This window comes from Heloderma suspectum, chromosome 4 (genome assembly GCF_057233095.1).
Source record: "Heloderma suspectum isolate Gila_16-S chromosome 4, 16-S_ref, whole genome shotgun sequence".
Taxonomy (NCBI): Eukaryota; Metazoa; Chordata; class Lepidosauria; order Squamata; family Helodermatidae; genus Heloderma; species Heloderma suspectum.
In genome coordinates this window covers 38,483,744-38,504,018 of record NC_139461.1, presented here as the reverse complement: position 1 = coordinate 38,504,018, position 20,275 = coordinate 38,483,744, and the positions used below count along the sequence as shown (strand labels likewise).

The 20,275-nt window shown below is 42.8% G+C and overlaps 1 protein-coding gene across 1 annotated transcript in view; it reads right to left on the bottom strand.

Moving 5' to 3' along the window:
* SLC25A32 (solute carrier family 25 member 32) overlaps positions 1–20,275 on the bottom strand; it is a 26,373-nt gene extending 6,098 nt beyond the window's left edge. The window contains exons 1-6 of the mRNA XM_084848972.1: positions 19,994–20,275; positions 15,291–15,441; positions 5,274–5,359; positions 3,149–3,309; positions 1,034–1,147; positions 628–773 (exon numbers count right to left, since the gene is read on the bottom strand). Of these exons, the coding sequence (XP_084705098.1) occupies positions 628–773; positions 1,034–1,147; positions 3,149–3,309; positions 5,274–5,359; positions 15,291–15,441; positions 19,994–20,207 (872 nt within the window). The 5' untranslated portion in view covers positions 20,208–20,275. The remainder of the gene's footprint in view (positions 1–627; positions 774–1,033; positions 1,148–3,148; positions 3,310–5,273; positions 5,360–15,290; positions 15,442–19,993) is intronic.

The window sequence follows — 20,275 nt, the reverse complement described above, 5'->3', positions numbered from 1 at the left end:
TGATTTATTTGTAGCTCCGCTTGGCGGTATCATTTGTTCCCACATGGATGAGAAGAAAGGGATACCTGTCAGTGGGCTTTATGCGTGCAGGCAACCTTTCAGTCACGTCTCTAATTCGTCCTCCCGGGAGACAACATACCTGGTGAGTCCACGGGTCTTCACGACATACTTGGGTCTCGATCCCCTGCAGAGGATTGCTCCTGAAATGTTATGATGATCTGGGATCTCCAAGTCCCAAAGGAGAAGCTACCTATGAGTTGCCCTACAGATTTTATTGAGATTTCACAGTGTTAATCCCTGTCACTAGTTTGCGCTTACCAATACCATTCCTGTTTTTACAGTGCAATGCTATGTTTATTCAGAAGTAAGTTCTACTTTGTTAAATGGTGTTCAGTGGTGCTTACTCCAGTCCTTGCTAAGTGTGCATAGGACTGTAGCCTTAGTTTCTTTACTATTGTACCAAAGCCATTCATGCTTGTTTTGGACTGCTCTTAAATCATTATAAAATATTTCTAATGAGGCAGTAACATACGAGGAAGAAAACTTTAAAGTTTTAAAAAATACTGGAACACAGTAATGATAGTGAAGGAAGAGCTTTCACACCAGATTTAGATTCCCCAGGCCTACCTCCATGTCCTACGGATGACATCGACTACTCCCGAGTATATGTTGTGCTGATCCTGGAGACGTGCTCTCACAACCTGATAGGGGTATGTTGCTGAAACTGCAAATATTTTTGAGAATGCTGCCATCGTGATATATTCTAAAGTGTTCTAAAAATCAAATGGTGCCAGTATTAGCTTCCAAGATCTGTACTAAATAACTGTACTTCAGACTTAATTCATATTTCACTTTCCCTCCTTATCATTACAACAAACAAATGTCACTAATATGAACTATATATTCTGGGAGTTCAAACCTATTTATGAGACAATAAAAGCAATACCTGTTCTTAATTATACAAGTGAAGTACAATACTATCTTGTGATTATATTTATATAACCAGATACTTCCATTGTCCATGTTATCTTACCAATTTGAAATCTGATTGTCTGTTTCGATGTCTATTATATTTTGATTTCAATTCTTCATAAGCCATGAACTGAAGTGCTCCATGTGATGTTCCAAACAGGCCAGGCACAAATCCCTAAACAGAGAAGTTTTTCAGATAGCTTAAAGTGGAAAATATGAAAACTGACAAGCCTACCACACAAAACAACCTTACAGTTATACGTTAAACTATTGTATTGTCAGAACGTGGAGACTGGCCCGAAAGGCCGAAACTGACGTTTAACAGAAGGGAAACTAAACAGAATCCTGCTATGCAGCTTGGTCTCCACAGATGAACATTATGGCCAGATATGTTTTAAATATTCCAACTATGCAAGACCTTTCCTTCATTATACATTTGATTGGGTTTTTATGTTGTGATGTTTGTATGCCTTGTGTTTATATGTATTCATGTAACTTTTTGCATATATAATAAATGTACTTTGTTACTTCGAAACTTTAGCTTAAAATGCACAGCATTGTGAAACTTCTGTAAACGTTTCTTGGCGTTACCAACAACTCTTACGATGTTAAGGCAAGCGTCTCAGTGGGCCTGTTCACATGTAATGACAACCCATCTATTTAAAAACCGCTGGGTTGGCGGGGACAAGTGGGTACACTGTCTGCAGAATGGCTGCCAATTCCACTTTTGCCCCACAACCCATGATCAGCTCCTTCATACACTGTGGACTGTGACATCTGAACCCAGACTGCTGGGTTGTTTAGCCCCTAAACAACCCAGTGGTTAATGCAACAATAAACCACGAGTCAACCGCTCGGCTGTTTAGCCCCTAAATAACCCATTAGTCTGGTTTCAGACATCAATCTTAGAAGGAGCCAATTATGGGTTTTGCAGTAAAAATGGAGGTGACGGGCACACTGCAGGCAGCATGCCCGCTTGTCCCTGCTTAGGCACAACAACCCATCAGTTTAAAAACCAATGCATTGCCGTTACCTGTGAACCAGGTTAATATCTTAGTTCTTCCTTGAAGAAAAAAAGCAATAATTTTAAATAGCCACATATATAATAACTAAACAAGTAAACAACAGTTTCCAAGCTCTCTTGCTACAGTGAAAAGCTTAGAACTAGATGTTTTTCAAGCATCAATATCCATAATTCATAGTTACGTGATGTCAGTGGAACAGTCTTCTATGGTCAGGAAGTACCTTGTCCTGGCCAGAATGGGGACAGCACTGACTTCATCAGAAAGTAGGGCTCTCAGCTCCCCCAGACCAGAAGCTTCAGAACCTCAATCACTTCCCAATGTCAAGAACTCAAAAACTGCTTTGCATTCAGACTACTCACAAGTATGTCCTTTCCTCCCCAGTCTATTTCTTGCAGTTTTTCAGTCTTCACTTGTTACAGAAGAATCACATAAGAACCGTTAGTGCACAGTTTAAAATGCAACATTCAGAAAGGAGGGCATCTGCTCAAATTAGGTTTAGAAATCAGAAGTTTTAGGTAGAATTCTAGTTAGGAGGGGGCTTCCTCAAGTAGAAGGCTGTCCCATATTAACACCTAAATGAGAAGCACCATTTAAAAAATTCTCATGTGTACCAATTCCTATGGGAATGGCCCCTTACAGGAAGTTTCAATACAATATTTTAACAGAATGTTTTTGTTCCCATTTCTGTTCTGTGGCAAAGCTTTATAATTTTTTTATTTTATTTTACAGAGTAGAATGTGTATGACTGACAGCAGAAGCAGACAAAGATCATATCACATACAGACCCACTGACTGTACTGAAAACACTATTTCTGATTAATCGGTCTCAGAATTATGGTCTTTGCCAGCAAGAAGAAGAAATCATATTCACTACTGGACAAAATTATCCCTTGACTTGGATATGCTGGCCCAAAATGGAATTCCTGAGCCAGCTGAGAACTGATTCCTCACAAAGGATTCCAAAATCTCAAGTATGGCTCTGTGACAAGAAAACAGAAAAGCCTGAAATGGCTGGTGAGAAGAGGAAGAAGCCTATTGGCAAAGCTATTGTATTGAAACTCATGCAATAACCATTCAGTGTGCACAGTGTCAAACTACTAATCTGTTTTACCCATGCTAAATACCAGTATTCTGACTTCCAATTAACTTACCTTATATAGGCCACGTATACCTTCATACTTGTATATTTTTATAAGGGCATCAAGCATCCCTTTGTACTGCCGCTTTGAGGAGTCAATGCCAGCTTCATATTGTAACACAAGCCGAGTCTTGGTTACCCAGATAGGGTTTGTTATACACAGGGTCATCGCTCCTATCATCAGATGGAAATTTGACAATTCTATCAATGCCAGAGTTTGTAGAATACTAAACGACAGCATTTCAACAGCACTCCCACCACACACGCACACATAATTTGAAAAAATTCTAATTTCAGTGAAATTTTAGTTCACTGCTTAACGTTCCTGGCCAATTTGGCTATTCCTCTACACCTATCAAGAGCTGCAGACAGGAGTTAAATTCTGCTAAAGAGAATGGGAGAAGACTAGATAGAATATGGTGTACTGGCGCAGAGTGCACTCTGTCAAATGCCTCCTTTGGATTCCCTGGATGGGATCCAGGATCTGCCTCCCACTCACAGAAACTGCCTCTGCCCAATTTTCAGGGATTCCCCCTCCTCCCCTGCGCCACAGCTCACCCCATTCAACAGGGCTCCCTGACCCTCTGTGTAGCATTTTTAGGGGGTTGGAGGGGCTGCCAGGGGGTTGGAGGGGGTGGGGAGCTCTGCTTCTGCTAGCCCATTTGTCAGGAGCAGACATGACATCTGGATCAAACCTCCTATATATTTCTGACATCAAGCTTGCAGTTAGTACCAGTAGTCAGATCAGAAGGGCACAATTCACCACTTGCTTCCTCCTCCCGCTTTTGTACATGACTTCCCTCTCTTGTTCAGAAGTGGATTGCCACGAGGCATAGGAATTTGCTGTTCATGAAACACAAGTCCACAGCCCAGGGATGGGGAACTTCTGGCCCATGGAGTCCCCTTGAATTCCTCCAGGTGGATGCTGTTATCTCCGATATAACTGGCAGGATGAGCAGTGCTCAGGGGAATCCCTGCTGTTATCTCTGATCACAGATGGGAGAGAACAGCAGGGGACTTGGCCAGTGCATAGACAAGTGGCTGCTATTCCCAGTGCCGGCCAAGTCCGTTCACGTACCATGTGCCACTCCAATGTGTGTGGGGGATGCATGCTGTGCAAAGCCAGGGTTGCCACTTTGCTGGTGCTGGGAGTAGCCACTCTACCCAGTATCAGCTGAGTCTCTTCACACCCTGCCCCAACAGGGATGCACGGTTCACAAATATGGGGACTCTGCCAACCCTGGGAGGAATGGCTGCTCTTCCCAACGCCAGATGAATGTGTTCACATACTGCCTCCATAGTAACAACATGCACTGTGCAAAGCCAAGGACCAGCCGATGTTGATGCCGGCCAAGTCCCTTTCTTCATGCTGAGAGGCACAAAACTCTGTGCTTGTCTCAGCACAGAGAAAGGCAAAATGGGTGGCGTGGTGACATCAGTGGGCATGGCCACATCCACTGTCATCTGGTCTGTTGAAGGCCCAGTGAGGCACAATTCAGCCCCTCACCTAAAACATGTTTCCCACTGCTGCTATATCTCCTGACGCACATGGAATTAAAGCACACTTCTTTGGATTCCAGCCTAAAAAAGGAATGTGTTGCAATATTTCCAACTGGATGTTCTAAATAGTTTAGATCAACAATTTTATATGACAAAGAACAAATATTGCAAGTGTTTCAAATTGCAGAAAACTCAATATCTATAGTGCATTGGCAAACATTTATCAAAGAGTAAATTCTAGCTAAAGTTGTAATCCTAAACATACTTAGTAAGGAGTAAACTCCACTGAACACAGCAAGACTTATTTCTGTGCAAACATGCACAGAATTGCACTGTAAGATTCAAAATATACTTTTGGGAACCTTTCTATTGAGCCTAGATGGTATGGGCAACAATTTATATCTGTATCAGAAATAGCTACTGCTCAAAGCAAGTGATTCCATTGTGAATTCAGGCGTTTAGTAAGTTGAATATTTGGTCACAAAGGCTTACCACTTATTTTGAGATGAACAAACAAATTTGCTGAACTAAACATGAGCATTTGGAACTGGAGGCAACAGCAACATGATCAACAAAGGCAAAATATACCATATGGACAGGCTAGAATTATACATTCATTCTGCTTGTATTTTCCTTACCAGCCTCAGCAGCTGAAACAAGGTGTTCAGTTGCTCCAAGCCTTTCCAGCTTATCCTCTGTCTTGTATGCTTTGATGGCATTATAGCTGAAGAGTGAAATGTTGAGATAAGGTTAACAAATCCAGATACCTAGTTGTTTTACAAATATGTGAAATACATTCCATATATGAACACACAAATTATACATCCATATAAAATATATTGGCCAAAGAGCTACTCCAGATGTGCCCAAGGTCTTGTAAGCAACTAGAAGGATTCCACCACCCAGCATTTTTTTCTTTGAAAAACAAACCCTACACCATAACACAAACTGCTTTTAAAACTTCCTTGAGTTTCAAAGGCAGTTAGGAATGCTGACTGGGTATAATAGGAGTTCTAGTTCAACACATCCGGAGGGCACTGTGTTGGAGAAGGCTGGTATACGGCATGGTGGGGAATAAGTCCAAAGCCCTATGCATACATGGAACTAGGAGTATTGTTACTTGGATCCTGATCATAGTATTTATTTAAGTAAATTAACATTACATTTAACTTTTTATATTTTACAACTTTGGTTTTTATTCAATGGCTGCACAAGCGGAAAAACAGCTTGTACAACCTATCTTTTTCTCCTCCTCCTGCCCTTTGTAGCCCCCTGTACACTGAAAAACATTATCCAGAGGGTTTGCATACAGGGCTGCAATGCAAGGGTGGAATCATCCAAAATCAGTCAGAGGGAATTTGTGCCTGTGGGAACTCAGAAGATCCCTATGCCTGATTTCTGGCTATTCCTCCCTCCCACTGCAGCCTTCTACAACACAGCCCCAAATCCTTGGAGGTCCTCCCGACCCTCTGAAGAAGGGAGGAGGGTATGAGAAAGATATGTTGTGTGAGCTGCCTCTCACTTCCACAGCCAATGAAATATAAAACTTTTAAAGATTAAGCTGTTCTCCACAAAGTAATTATTTATATTCTTGTATATTGCTACACCCCCTTCATGGATCACTGCCTTGTTGTGGCGAAGGGGCTTGCGTAACTCAGTGAAGCCATAAGCTATGCCGTGCAGGGCCACCCAAGACGGACAGGTCAAGTCAGAGAGTTCTGACAAAATGTGGTCCACGGGAGAAGGAAATGGCAACCCACTCCAGTATTCTTGCCAAGAAAACCCCATGGAACGTATCACAAGGCTAAAAGAGATGACGCCGGAAGATGAGCCCCTCAGGTCGGAAGGTGTCCAATATGCTACTGGGGAAGAGCAGAGGGAATTTCCAAGTAGCGCCAGAAAGAGTGAAGCGGCTGGGCCAAAGCCAAAAGGACACTCAGCTGTGGATGTGTCTGGTGGTGAAAAGAAAATCCGATGCTGTAAAGAACAATATTGTTTAGGAACCTGGAATGTCAGATCAATGAATCAAGGTAAGCTGGAGGTGGTCAAACATGAGATGGCAAGATTGAACATCGACGTCTTGGGAATCAGTGAACTAAAATGGACAAGCATGGGCGAATTTAATTCAGGTGACCATCATATCTACTACTGTGGGCAAGAATCCCTTAGAAGAAATGGAGTAGCACTCATAGTCAACAAAAGGGTGGGAAAAGCAGTACTGGGGTACAATCTCAAAAACGATAGAATGATCTCTGTACGAATCCAAGGCAAACCATTCAACATCACGGTAATTCAAGTCTATGCCCCAACCACTGAGGCTGAAGAAGCTGAGGTTGATTGGTTCTATGAAGACCTACAACACCTTCTAGAATTAACACCAAAAAAAGATGTCCTCTTCATCATAGAGGATTGGAATGCCAAAGTAGGAAGTCAAGAAATCACCGGGATAACAGGCAAGCATGGCCTTGATGTACAAATGAAGCAGGAAAAAGGTTAACAGAGTTTTGCCAAGAGAACACGCTGATCATAGCAAACACTCTTTTCCAACAGCACAAGAGGCGACTCTACACATGGACATCACCAGATGGCCAATATCGAAATCAGATTGATTATGTCCTTTGCAGCCAAAGATGGAGAAGCTCTATACAGGCAGTAAAAACAAGACCTGGAGCTGACTGTGGCTCAGATCATGAGCTGCTTCTTGCAAAATTTCGGCTTAAATTGAAGAACATAGGGAAAAGCACTAAACCATTCAGGTATGACCTCAATCATATCCCTTATGAATATACAGTGGAGGTGAGGAATAGATTTAAGGGATTAGACCCGACAGACAAGAGTGCCTGAGGAACTATGGATGGAGGTCCATAACATTGTTCAGGAGGCAGCAATGAAATACATCCCAAAGAAAAAGAAATGCAAGAAAGCAGAGTGGCTGTCTGATGAGGCTTTACAAGTAGCTGAGGAAAGAAGGGAAGTGAAAAGCAAGGGAGAAAGGGGAAGATATAGCCAACTGAATGCAGAGTTCCAGAGAATAGCAAGGAGAGTCAAGAAGGCCTTCATAAATGAACAATGCAAAGAAATCGAGGAAAACAATAGAATGGGAAAGACTAGAGATCTTTTCAAGAAAATTGGAGATCTCAAGGGAATGTTTTGTGCAAAGACGGGCATGATAAAGGACAAAGAAGGCAGGGACCTAACAGAAGCAGATGAGATTAAGAAGAGGCGGCAAGAATACACAGAAGAACTGTACAGGAACGATCTGAATGTCCCTGATAGCCATGATAGTGCGGTCACTGAACTTGAGCCGGACATCCTAGAGAGTGAAGTCAAGTGGGCCTTAGGAAGCATTACTAACAACAAAGCTGGCGGAGATGACAGTATTCCAGCTGAGCTATTTAAAATCCTAAAAGATGATGCTGTTAAAGTGCTGCTCCCAATATGCCAACACATTTGGAACACTCAACAGTGGCCACAAGACTGGAAAAGGTCAGTTTACATTCCAGTTCCAAAGAAGGGCAATGCAAAAGAGTGTTCAAACTACCGCACAACTGCGCTCATTTCACATGCCAGCAAGGTGATGCTCAAAATCCTACAAGCTAGGCTTCAGCAGTATGTGAACTGAGAACTACCAGAAGTACAAGCTGGGTTTTGAAGAGGCAGAGGAACCAGAGATCAAATCGCCAACATTCGCTGGATCATGGAAAAAGCAAGGGAATTCCAGAAAAACGTCTATTTCTGCTTCATTGACTACGCTAAAGCCTTTGATTGTGTGGATCACAACAAACTCTGGCAAATTCTGAAAGAGATGGGAGTACCAGACCACCTTACCTGTCTCCTGAGAAACCTGTACGAGGGTCAAGAAGCAACAGTAAGAACCACACATGGAACAACCGATTGGTTCCAAATTGGGAAAGGAGTATGACAAGGCTGCATATTGTCACCCTGCTTATTTAACTTATATGCAGAGTACATCATGAGAAACGCCGGGTTGGATGAATCACAGGTCGGAATTAAGATTGCCGGGAGAATTATCAACAACCTCCGATATGCAGACGATACCACCCTAATGGCAGAAAGCAAAGAGGATCTAAAGAGCCTCTTGTTGAGGGTGAAAGAGGAGAGTGCAAAAGCTGGTTTGAAACTCAACATTAAAAACACTAAGATCATGGCATCTGGCCCCATCACTTCCTGGCATATGGAAGGGGAAGAAATGGAAGCAGTGACAGATTTTATTTTCTTGGGCTCCAAGATCACCGCAGACGGTGACTGTAACCATGAAATTAAAAGACACTTGCTCCTTGGGAGGAAAGCTATGGCACACCTAGACAGCATAGTAAGAAGCAGAGACATCACCTTGCCAACAAAGGTCCGTCTAATCAAAGCTATGGTTTTCCCAGTAGCAATGTATGGCTGTGAGAGCTGGACTACAACGACTGAACAACAACAATATTGCTACAAGTCAGAAGAAAATAACAAACAGTTCAGGGGAGAAAATAAAAGGTGTCAGTAAGCAATTACACTGTTTATTTTTTTTTTTTTAACAGCAGTTCATATTAAGTCCACTTTAAAGTAGTATTTAGTTGGTACTAAGGGACTGCTCATTTTCTTACTGGAGCTGTAGTAGCCTGACAAAAGTGCTAATAAAAAACCATCAAATATCAGTGTGGTCTATGTACTTTATTACACTGAGCTTATATATTTCAATAACTTCATGACCTCTAAGTGTTGACTGTAATAAGCTTTGGTTACTGGCTGATGAACAGTAATCCAGAGTGAGGACTGGAGAGCAACGGAAGTCAGACAAGTTGACAATTAGGTGATTACCTCAATGCAATCTTCAGGCTTGACCTTGGGCTTGGCGAAGTTAATGGCAGATGCCCAGTTTCCCTCACCATTAACTCAAGGGATAAGACGCTTATGAAAGAGATGTTCACTTTATTTCATTCAATAACAGTTAAATTAGGGACTTCCGGTTGGGACTGATGTCGCTCTGGTAGATTTCCACGGGGCCCAGTGGGAGCTTTCTCAAACAGCTTTTTAAAAGGCTGAAAAACCTTTTCATCTCACCACTGGAATGGAAAGAGGGGGCAAGGCAACAGTTCTGGACAACATCTTGGAGAAAGGTAACTCCCACGCGATAGTGGGGGGGGCCGGATTCCAGGATTATCTCCCCAGAGCTTTACCAATGCAAAAAGCTGTACTGAGACTCCTATTTTTATAGGAGAAAACAGGGCTGGCGTGTTCCATATAATATATGCTTTAAGAAATATCAACAACCTTTGAGGGATGATTTAGGAAACGTTAACAGTATTTGAGAACATCTGAGGACCTGTAAGATCTGTATGAGAGAAATATGTCAGCGCCGAGGGGAAGAAAGGAGCTGGCATCCACTCCCGCCGCATCCTCTGTGTCCAAAATGTCGAAGACAGAAAATATAGGGGAATTATTTACGCTGATAAAGACTTTATCTTCGCAATTTACAGAGCAGGTCAAGAGGCTGGATTTAATCCAAAATTCCATCACCGCCCTGCAAGGAGCTGTAGATTTAATTAATGTGTCACGGCAAAAAATGGAGACGAAAATTAATGAGCTTGAAGACTGTGTGGCTGGAAATGAAACTACAACTCAAATCTATTTTAAAAACACCTCTGATAGAATTTCTCAACTGGAGGCTTTCACGAAGAGATCCAATGTACGTATTTTGGGGATTAAAAATTTGCCTAATGATGTAAAATTGCTTGTTTTTGTGGATAAACTTTTGCATGAGATACTCCCTATTCCATCTGATTATTTACTTGATATTGAGCAGGCATTTCATATGCCAAATGCTAAAGGGACTGATTACACCATCACAGGTCAATTTGCAAAAGTCTCCACAAAGAATTATATCCTGCACTTGGCAAGAGAAGCTCAAAGTCTTTCCTGGTGACAAGATAAAGTTATGTTATTTCCTGACTACATCAAAGAGGTGGCGGATAAAAGAAGGCAATTAATCAAGCAAAGAACTTGGCAAAACAAATGAACTTACAATACTACTTAAAATATCCTTCTACTCTTTGCATTGGGTCTGAAGGTCAAATTAAGAAGTTCCAAAATCATGAAATAGCGGAGGCTTGGCTGAGCGAAAAATGCGTGAGAATCTTGTTACAACCCTATGAACTGGAACTTTTAAACAAGCTTTGTTAATTGTTTCTATTTAGCCTATATGATCCAGGCTAACTCAGAAGATAAATTGTTATATATATATATTTGCTTATTTTCTTTCATTTCTTATTTTTTCTTGTTTTTTCTTGATTTTAAAATAGATAATATATCTAGTATAAAATATATTACTGAATGTTGAAGGTTTATATTAAGTTTTATTATTATATAATATTATATATATTATTTTTATTATTATTATTACTAATAATAGTAGGCTTTTGGGAATGAATTCTAGACCTCTTTCTTTGATATAAGATTGATAATATGATATAGAAATGTAAGGTTGCTTATTAAATTGTAAGATTGTTAAGGTTATATAGTCTTCATTTCTAAAATAGAATGACACTGGAGGCCAGGAGGGTGTTGGAGCTTAAACTCAATTCTTTAGGGGGGAGGAAGAGGGAAGGGGGGAGCGAGGGGGAAAGGTTTTTTTTTTTCTTTTTTCTTCGCTTCCTTTCCTCTTCCTTTTTCCCTTTATTTTTTTCCCTTTCTTTTTTCTTCTCTTTTTGTTACTGTGGTGTCCTCATCAGAATATTGTATTGCTGGGAAATTGAAGCACTGATAAGGTTGTTGGTAATTTTGGTACTGTTTATTTCATTTATATAAAATAAATAAAAATATATTAAAAAACAGTTAAATTAGGAAACACACTGGTGTTGCCTCCTCCAGCTCAAAGTCTCTCAAGTGAACTGCAGCCTCTGGGACAGGGGTCTTTTCAAAATATTTTATGCTCAATATTTTATAGACCGTGATATTTCAAAATACTTTATGCTCTGAACTGAGAATCCTAAGAAGATGACCTAATACGGCTAGTGATCCCACATTCAATGAAGAAGCCAGATCCTGACACTTGCTTGAAGGAGTAAGCCCTGTCCCCACAGCATGTTTTATTTCTGATCAGCCTAGGAAAATGTGTAATTGGCCAGCTTAGCTGCATCTTCCAAAGTCAGAAAGATAAATTTATAGCCAGTCAATCCATAAAAGATTAAAACATCATGAATAAGTTCACTTGCTTTTATCTCATGAAATACTTTTAAGTTTTGCTGCATTATCATGGGCAACAGTATTAATAATAGGTATGGACAGGTATTTATATTTAGCTAGTACCTTTCAGGTAATATAAATCTTCAGCAAAGGAGATCATTACCTTGTCGTGGTGCTGGAGCTTGAGCACCTCAGTGACGTCATGAGCTAAACCGTGAAGGGACCCAAGACGGGAAGGTCATGGCAGAGAGGTCAGACTAAATACGATCCCTGGGGAAGGAAACGGCAACCCACCCCAGTATTCTTGCCAAGAAAACTAAATGGATCAGTACAACCAGAGATATGTCGGTATACCATCGGAAGTTGGGACTCCCAGGTCGGAAGATGGTCAAAATGCTACTGAGGAGGAACAGAGGATAAGTTCAACTAGCCCCAGATGTGATGATGCAGCTAGCTCAAAGCCGAAAGGATGGCTAGCAGGCGATGGTGCTGGTGGTGAACAACGAATCCGATGTTCTAAAGATCAACACACCATAGGAACCTGGAATGTAAGATCTATGAGCCAGGGCAAATTGGATGTGGTTACTGGGGAGATGTCAAGATTAAATATAGACATTTTGGGTGTCAGTGAACTGAAATGGACTGGAATGGGCCACTTCACATCAAATGACCACCAGATCTACTATTGTGGACAGGAGGACCACAGAAGAAATGGAGTAGCCTTCATAACTAATAATGAAGTGGCTAAAGCAGTGCTTGGATACAATGCAAAAAATGACAGAATGATCTCAATTCGAATTCAGGGTAAGCCATTTAACAGCACAGTGATCCAAATATACGCCCCAACCACAGATGCTGAAGAAGCAGAAGCAGATCAGTTCTATGAGGATCTGCAGGATCTACTGGATAGTACGCCAAAAAAAGATGTTATTTTCATTACAGGAGACTGGAATGCTAAGGTGGGTAGTCAAACGACACCTGGAATTACAGGCAAGCATGGTCTGGGAGAACAAAATGAAGCACGACATAGGCTGATAGAATTTTGCCAAGACAACTCACTGTGCATAACAAACACTCTCTTCCAACAACCTAAGAGACGACTTTATACATGGACTTCACCAGACGGTCGACACCGAAATCAGACTGACTACATCCTTTGTAGCCAAAGGTGGCGGACATCTATGCAGTTGGTAAAAACAAGACCTGGAGCTGATTGTAGTTCAGATCACGAACTTCTTATTGCACAATTTAGAATCAGACTAAAGAGAATAGGAAAGACCCACAGATCAGTTAGATATGAGCTCACTAATATTCCTAATGAATATGCAGTGGAGGTGAAGAATAGATTTAAGGGACTACATTTAGTAGATAGGGTCCCAGAAGAACTATGGACAGAAGTTCGCAACATTGTTCAGGAGGCGGCAAGAAAAAACGCCCCAAAGAAAAAGAAAACCAAGAAGACAAGATGGCTGAGACACTGGAAGCAGCCCAAGAAAGAAGGAAAGCAAAAGGCAACAGTGATAGGGGGAGATATGCCCAATTAAATGCAAAATTCCAGAGGTTAGCCAGAAGAGATAAGGAATTATTTTTAAACAAGCAATACGCGGAAGCGGAAGAAGATAATAGAATAGGAAGGACAAGAGACCTCTTCCAGAAAATTAGAAACATCGGAGGTAAATTCCAGGCAAAAATGGGTATGATCAAAAACAAAAATGGCAAGGACCTAACAGAAGCAGAAGAGATCAAGAAAAGGTGGCAACAATATACGGAAGATCTGTATAGGAAGGATAATAATACTGGGGATAGATTTGACGGTGTGGTCAGCGAGCTAGAGCCAGACATCCTGAAGAGGTTGAATGGGCCTTAAGAAGCATTGCTAATAACAAGGCAGCAAGAGATGACGGTATCCCAGCTGAACTGTTTAAAATCTTGCAAGATGATGCTGTCAAGGTGATGCATGCCATATGCCAGCAAATTTGGAAAACACAAGAATGGCCAACAGACTGGAAAAAATCAACTTATATCCCCATACCAAAAAAGGGAAGCACCAAAGAATGTTCAAACTATCGAACAGTGGCACTTATTTCACATGCCAGTAAGGTCATGCTCAAGATCTTGCAAGGTAGACTCCAGCAGTTCATGGAACGAGAATTGCCAGATGTACAAGCTGGGTTTAGAAAAGGCAGAGGAACTAGAGACCAAATTGCCAATATCCGCTGGATAATGGAGAAAGCCAGGGAGTTTCAGAAAAACATTGATTTCTGTTTTATTGACTATTCTAAAGCCTTTGACTGTGTGGATCATAACAAAGTTCTTGGTGGTATGGGGATACCAAGTCATCTTGTCTGCCTCCTGAGGAATCTGTATAACAATCAAATAGCAACGGGAAGAACAGACCATGGAACAACAGACTGGTTTAAGATTGGGAAAGGAGTACGGCAGGGTTGTATACTCTCACCCTACCTATTCAACCTGTACGCAGAACACATCATGTGACGTGCTGGGCTTGATGAAGCCAAGGCTGGAGTTAAAATCGCTGGAAGAAACATTAACAATCTCGGATGATACCACTTTGATGGCTGAAAGCGAGGAGGAGCTGAGGAACCTCATGACGAAGGTGAAAGAAGAAAGTGCAAAAGTTGGGTTGCAGTTAAACCTAAAAAAAAACAAGATTATGGCAACCAACTTGATTGATAACTGGCAAATAGAGGAAGAAAACGTGGAGGCAGTGACAGACTTTGTCTTTCTAGGCGCAAAGATTATTGCAGATGCTGACTGCAGCCAGGAAATCAGAAGATGTTTACTTCTTGGGAGGAGAGCAATGACAAATCTTGATAAAATAGTGAAGAGCAGAGACATCACACTGACAACAAAGGTCCGCATAGTTAAAACAATGGTATTCCCCGTAGTAACCTATGGCTGCGAGAGCTGGACCATAAGGAAGGCTGAGTGAAGGAAGATAGATGCTTTTGAACTGTGATGCTGGAGGAAAATTCTGAGAGTGCCTTGGACTGCAAGAAGATCAAACCAGTCCATACTCCAGGAAATCAAGCCAGACTGCTCACTTGAGGGAAGGATATTAAAGGCAAAACTGAAGTACTTTGGCCACATAATGAGAAGACAGGATACCCTGGAGAAGATGCTGATGCTAGGGAAAGTGGAAGGCGAAAGGAAGAGGGGCCGACCAAGGGCAAGATGGATGGATGATATTCTGGAGGTGACGGACTCAACCTTGGGGGAGCTGGGGGTGGCAACAGCCGACAGGAAGCTCTGGCGTGGGTTGGACCATGAAGTCATGAAGAGTCGGAAGCGACTGACCGAATAAACAACAACAAAGTACCTTTCAAGTGACAAGCTTTGTTATTCACCTGCAGGACATATAAACATTTAGATAAAAAGTAATATTGTTTACACAGGGTGACATTTTGAATAAAACACTGGTAAGTATTTTAAGAGTTTAAACTTACAAGTAAAAGTAGAGGCCCCAAGAGGCACCTGCCCCCCACACATTTGGAGTCACACCTTGGTACAGGCCACGTAATCCTTCTTGTTTCCAGACAGTTGTCAAACAGTGCAGGATACCATTGTATTTTGGTCTCAGCTTCAAGCCATCATTCACTATACAAAACAACTGGAGATTAGTTTGAAGAAAGCACATTTTAGAATGAATAAGTGAGGAACTTAAATATATAAAAATACCATACTGCAAGTAGATGTTTCTAAGCGAGAACTGTATACAGTTATGCATACTATATTTGTTCTGAAAATGTGACAAAACAGTGAGACAAAGACTCTTTCATAAGTAATAAAGGAGACTGAGAGACCACCTAGAGATATATTTGGGAGTAACTCATGGGTCCACTGGATTGTATCATATGCAACAAGGAAGTATTTGCATAAAGCCTAAATGTAAAAACCAACCAGCATAATGCTCACCAAATAGTGTGAGTAGTTGTGTTGTTTGTTACACACCTCTGAATGCCCATGTTTATTCTTGGTCCTTTATTTTCAGGCTACACACTCTTTACCCCTTTCCCTAGTATGAAGTATGTCAGTGGCTAGACATGCAAATAGGTATGAGAGGTGGTTGGGGATTACTGTGATGGTTACCAATGTCACAAAATGCACAGATGGCTTTCAAAAGTAGATGAAAGCAGTAATAGTCCCCTATTAGTTCCTCCCAGTGTTCTTCAAGTCCTTTTATCTCTGTTCTCTCTGACCTGTGCCCTCCTCTCTGCACAGAGAAATGTATAAGTGGGAAGGGATGATGTCAGGGGGGCAAGGTCAGCAGATGTTCCACGGCAGACTGGATTGGGAACCTCCACAGACCAAATCTGGCTTGCAGGGAGGACGTTCCCCATCACTGCTGAACTGAATGGTAAATTAACGTGTTTGACTGATCAGATTTGCACCACTGCTTAGGAAATGTGAAGAACTATCAGAGGAAAACTTGATTTAAATCAATGATTTCAATCATGGTTTTCTCTTGGTGATTTAAATCTTGATTTAAACCAATCCATGGTGTGCAGAAGTGCACAATTCTCCTCCTTTCTCCCAACTTTTTTGGCACCTCTCCCACTCACACCAATAAAGTGATTGTAGGCCCCTTCCAACCCTACTATTCTATGATTCAGGAGGAAAAGACAGACAAACTTGCAGATGTGTGGCACATTATTATAGAAGATGCAGAAAGAACTAAGGTAACAAGCCCAGTACATGATAGCTCAGGACAGCTCAGTGGAAAAGTACATGTCTTGCATGTAGAAAAGTTAAAGGTCAATCCCTGGCCTCTGAATTTAAAAGAGGAGATCTCAAAAAGCAGGCTGAAAAACACCACTGCCTGACATCTTTGAGAGGTACTGCCAGTCAAAGTAGATTTACTGGACTAAATCGACCAGTGGTCTAACTCAGTATATGGCAGCTTCATATGTTCAAGACCAACACAGCAATCCCAAGGGGGATGGGGGGAGTTAAATGGCAGATAACCCATTATAACCAAAGCCCTGCTGGCTCACTGCAAACAGGGCAGGTTCTGGGGACAGTGGCTTTCTCCCCAGCAGTAATTTCCTTAACATTTTTCTCTCCCACTGAAATCAATGGGAGAGAAACTTACTACATCAGCTTCAGTCTGCCATAGTTCCTGAGCCCAATCCAGGGCCACGTCGGAGGGGTGAGGGGGCTTTGAATTCAGTAGATAAAAGGCCAACCCCACCCCACTCCTGGAATGCCCTATTTGGGCCACTTTGCCAGGGGGCACATCTCCAACATCTCCATTGCGAAGAGAAAACTCTCTGGAAAAGACCCTGATGCTGGGAAAGATTGAAGGTAAAAGGAGAAGGGGACGACAGAGGATGAGATGGCTAGATAGCATCACCGATGCAATGAATATGAACTTGAGCACGCTCCGGGAGAGAGCGCAGGACAGGAAGGCCTGGCGTGCTATGGTCCATGGAGTCACGAAGAGTCGGACACGACTGAACGACTGAACAACAACAACAACATCTCCAACAATAGATCTAAGCCCATGGAGCTTTCCGCAGGCATACTGGAGATTTCTAGAGCAGCTGTGCCATCCCATCAATGGAGCTCCTCTCTGGCAGCAGTGGGGATTACAATCACTCTGTAAGAGTGCAACAGAAAATCAATCCACAGAAACACAACTTACTAGAACTATGTAAGCAACTACCAAAGCTGCTATTTTCAAGTAGCTTTCAATCCTAAGTGATTTAATGTTTTTGTATCACCTTTTAAATATCTTTTTTCACCAGGCTGATATTTCTGTGTGTATGCAATATGTAATGGGAAGGGCATTCATGTTACTTTTAGAAAAGGAAATGTCATCTCACAGTCACTTTCTTGTGGTAAAGCTTTGTAATCAATATAATCAATTCTAAGTATCACTGTGGAAAACGTTGGCCCTGTTCAGACGCGCTTGAGGAGAGGGTGGTTAGGGTAACTGGGGCAGGGAGGCGGAGCAAAACCAAAATACGTGGGCCCGCCAAACAATTGCAGAACCATGCAGTGCTCTGCTAACCATACCCTCTGTAGCTACCTGGTGATCATTCCGGCATGGTTAGCGCGCATCCCATCGTTCCCTGCAGCGCTAATGGGCTCCCAGCGGCCATTGTGGCATCCAAAATAGCCACGCGACCATAAAGAAAGTCCCCGGCAGCTGGAGCATCACCACCAATGGCGGATGTTCTAGACAGCAGACTCTATGGTCGCAACATGGAAGTCTTCCAGAACCCATTTTAACCACCAGGGAGCCCGCAGAACAACATGGTAAGCCACCTGAAGGCCTCTTAACCCAGTGGCAGGGGGGTGGTTAACTGGGGTGATTGCTAACCATGAAGAACGTGGTTTTCTCCCCCCACCCCGACATGCTAAGCCATTGTGGTTAGCAAAAACCACCTAAACATGATGGCTTAGTGTGAGGTCTGCATAGGGCCATTGTTTCATAGGGTAGTATCCAACAGGGCACTAATGTCCCCACTGATTCCTTTGTGTCCTGCCCATTCCATAGTGCTTCCAGGGGCAACCTGAAACCAGTGGAAATGCTTGTTTCTCGAAAGGGGCAGGCCAGCAGAGCTCACATAAGGGAGCTCCACCAACCTGTTTCCATCCAGAAACAAGCACTTCCACTTATTTTGGGGCTTCCTCTAGGAAGTGCTAGATCTCCATTGCATAACCGGTGGGTCCTGCTTGCTCAATGGAATAAGTCACACCCACCGCTTGTGGAAGGGATCCGCAGGGGCATAAGTGCCCCGTTGGATACTGCCCTTAAAGTGTGGTTAATATTGTATCTTCCAAAATAGGGCTTCAGCAGAAGGAAGCTTCACCCCATGGTGATGTTTTCCTGTCAGAAATGATAGTGTAAATCCATCCAAGTGGATCTTATGGAGGTTAGGGTGGTTCTCTATCATGATACTTTCTGAGGATAAATGTGTATAGGACTGCATGGTCAACATACGTAACTGCTACCATGATCCATTTTCTGATATCTTCAGACAAGCACTTAACAATGGACCCTGATTTGGGAAATAACTAAGTCTAGAATTTCAAAAGAGATATTTCTTTATTTCAGTTCTATACTGAAGCATTACAGCTAGATAGGCATGCTAGTCTGTTGCAGCAACAATAACAGAGTCTTGTGGACACAATACTTGAAAGCCTATGCCAGAATACACTTGTTAGTCTTTAAGGTACCATAAGACTCTTTGTTGTTTAAGCCTAGAATGCGACTTCTGCAACTTATATCCATGACTATGTAAACTCACAATCCGGGCAAATTCCATTTCCTGTCATACAGTAACTCTTGCATCATGGCACAGTGAAGTCCACATGAAATTGCTTTACCTAAAGGGATCCACCCATCCCATGGCACCTAAACTTTGAAAAGCCAGGCTTAACAAAAGCATGTTGAGCAAGATTCTCTAGCACACGCCTGACTGTAAGTTGCTGCACATCTGGTTGTCTGAATCAACTTTTATGGTTAGATTGTATGCAGTGAAACTGAAGCTGGTTTGTTTCCCAGTTCTTTATTCAACATAGAGCTGTCCGGCTGACGTTTGCATACTACTACACTGCAAAACAAGCTTTGAGCGACCACAATTCATACACCCATCACCACAAGACGCTCTCTATGCCCATCACCTCTACCTCCAAATTTAATTTACGCATATGTCGCTCCCAAGTGTAAAATCATGCTTAAGTCCACTGAAATTAATGCACTCAATAGCACGCAACCCTACATAAAGTCAGGCTACTACAGCAAGACTATGCGCGTATTTACTGTACACCAGCGTAGTTCAGCAGTTAGCCTCAGACGAGAGGCCCGGGTTCAAATCCTCACTCAGCCCTGACCTTGGGCCATCACTACCCTTTCAGCTGAACTTGCCTCACAGGGTTGCTATGAGGATTACAAGGGGAGGCGGGAGAGACTATATACACCACCTTGAATTCCTTGGAAGAAAGGCGGGAAGAAATGCAACACATATAAATAACACTGCGAAGTAAGCCACCCGCCCGCGAAGAGGCTACCGGGAAGGCGGAGCAGGGCGCGTGCCGCGAGGGCGAAACGGAGGTGGGGGAGGGGGTCGCGGCCGTGGGGCCGGCCGATGACATCATCACCGCCGTGAGGGAGGGCAGGTGACGGAGGGGGGCGCCTCACCTGCGAAGCGGATCTTCACCAGGTCGAGCGGGTGCAGCACCAGCGTGGAGATGACGCCGCCGCTCAGCCCGGCCACCAGGTTCTCGTAGCGCACATGCCTGAAGAGGGGCCGCGCTGGTGGGGCCGAAGGAGTGCTAGTGGCAGCAGAAGACGCGGACCCCGCCAGAGCACATGCCGGCCTCTGGGCGGCCGGAGCGGCGGTAGCAGGATTCATGGAGGAGAGAGAAACCCAGGAGGATTTTTTTTTAAATGACCCCCAGCGCGCACCGTCGCCGGTCACGT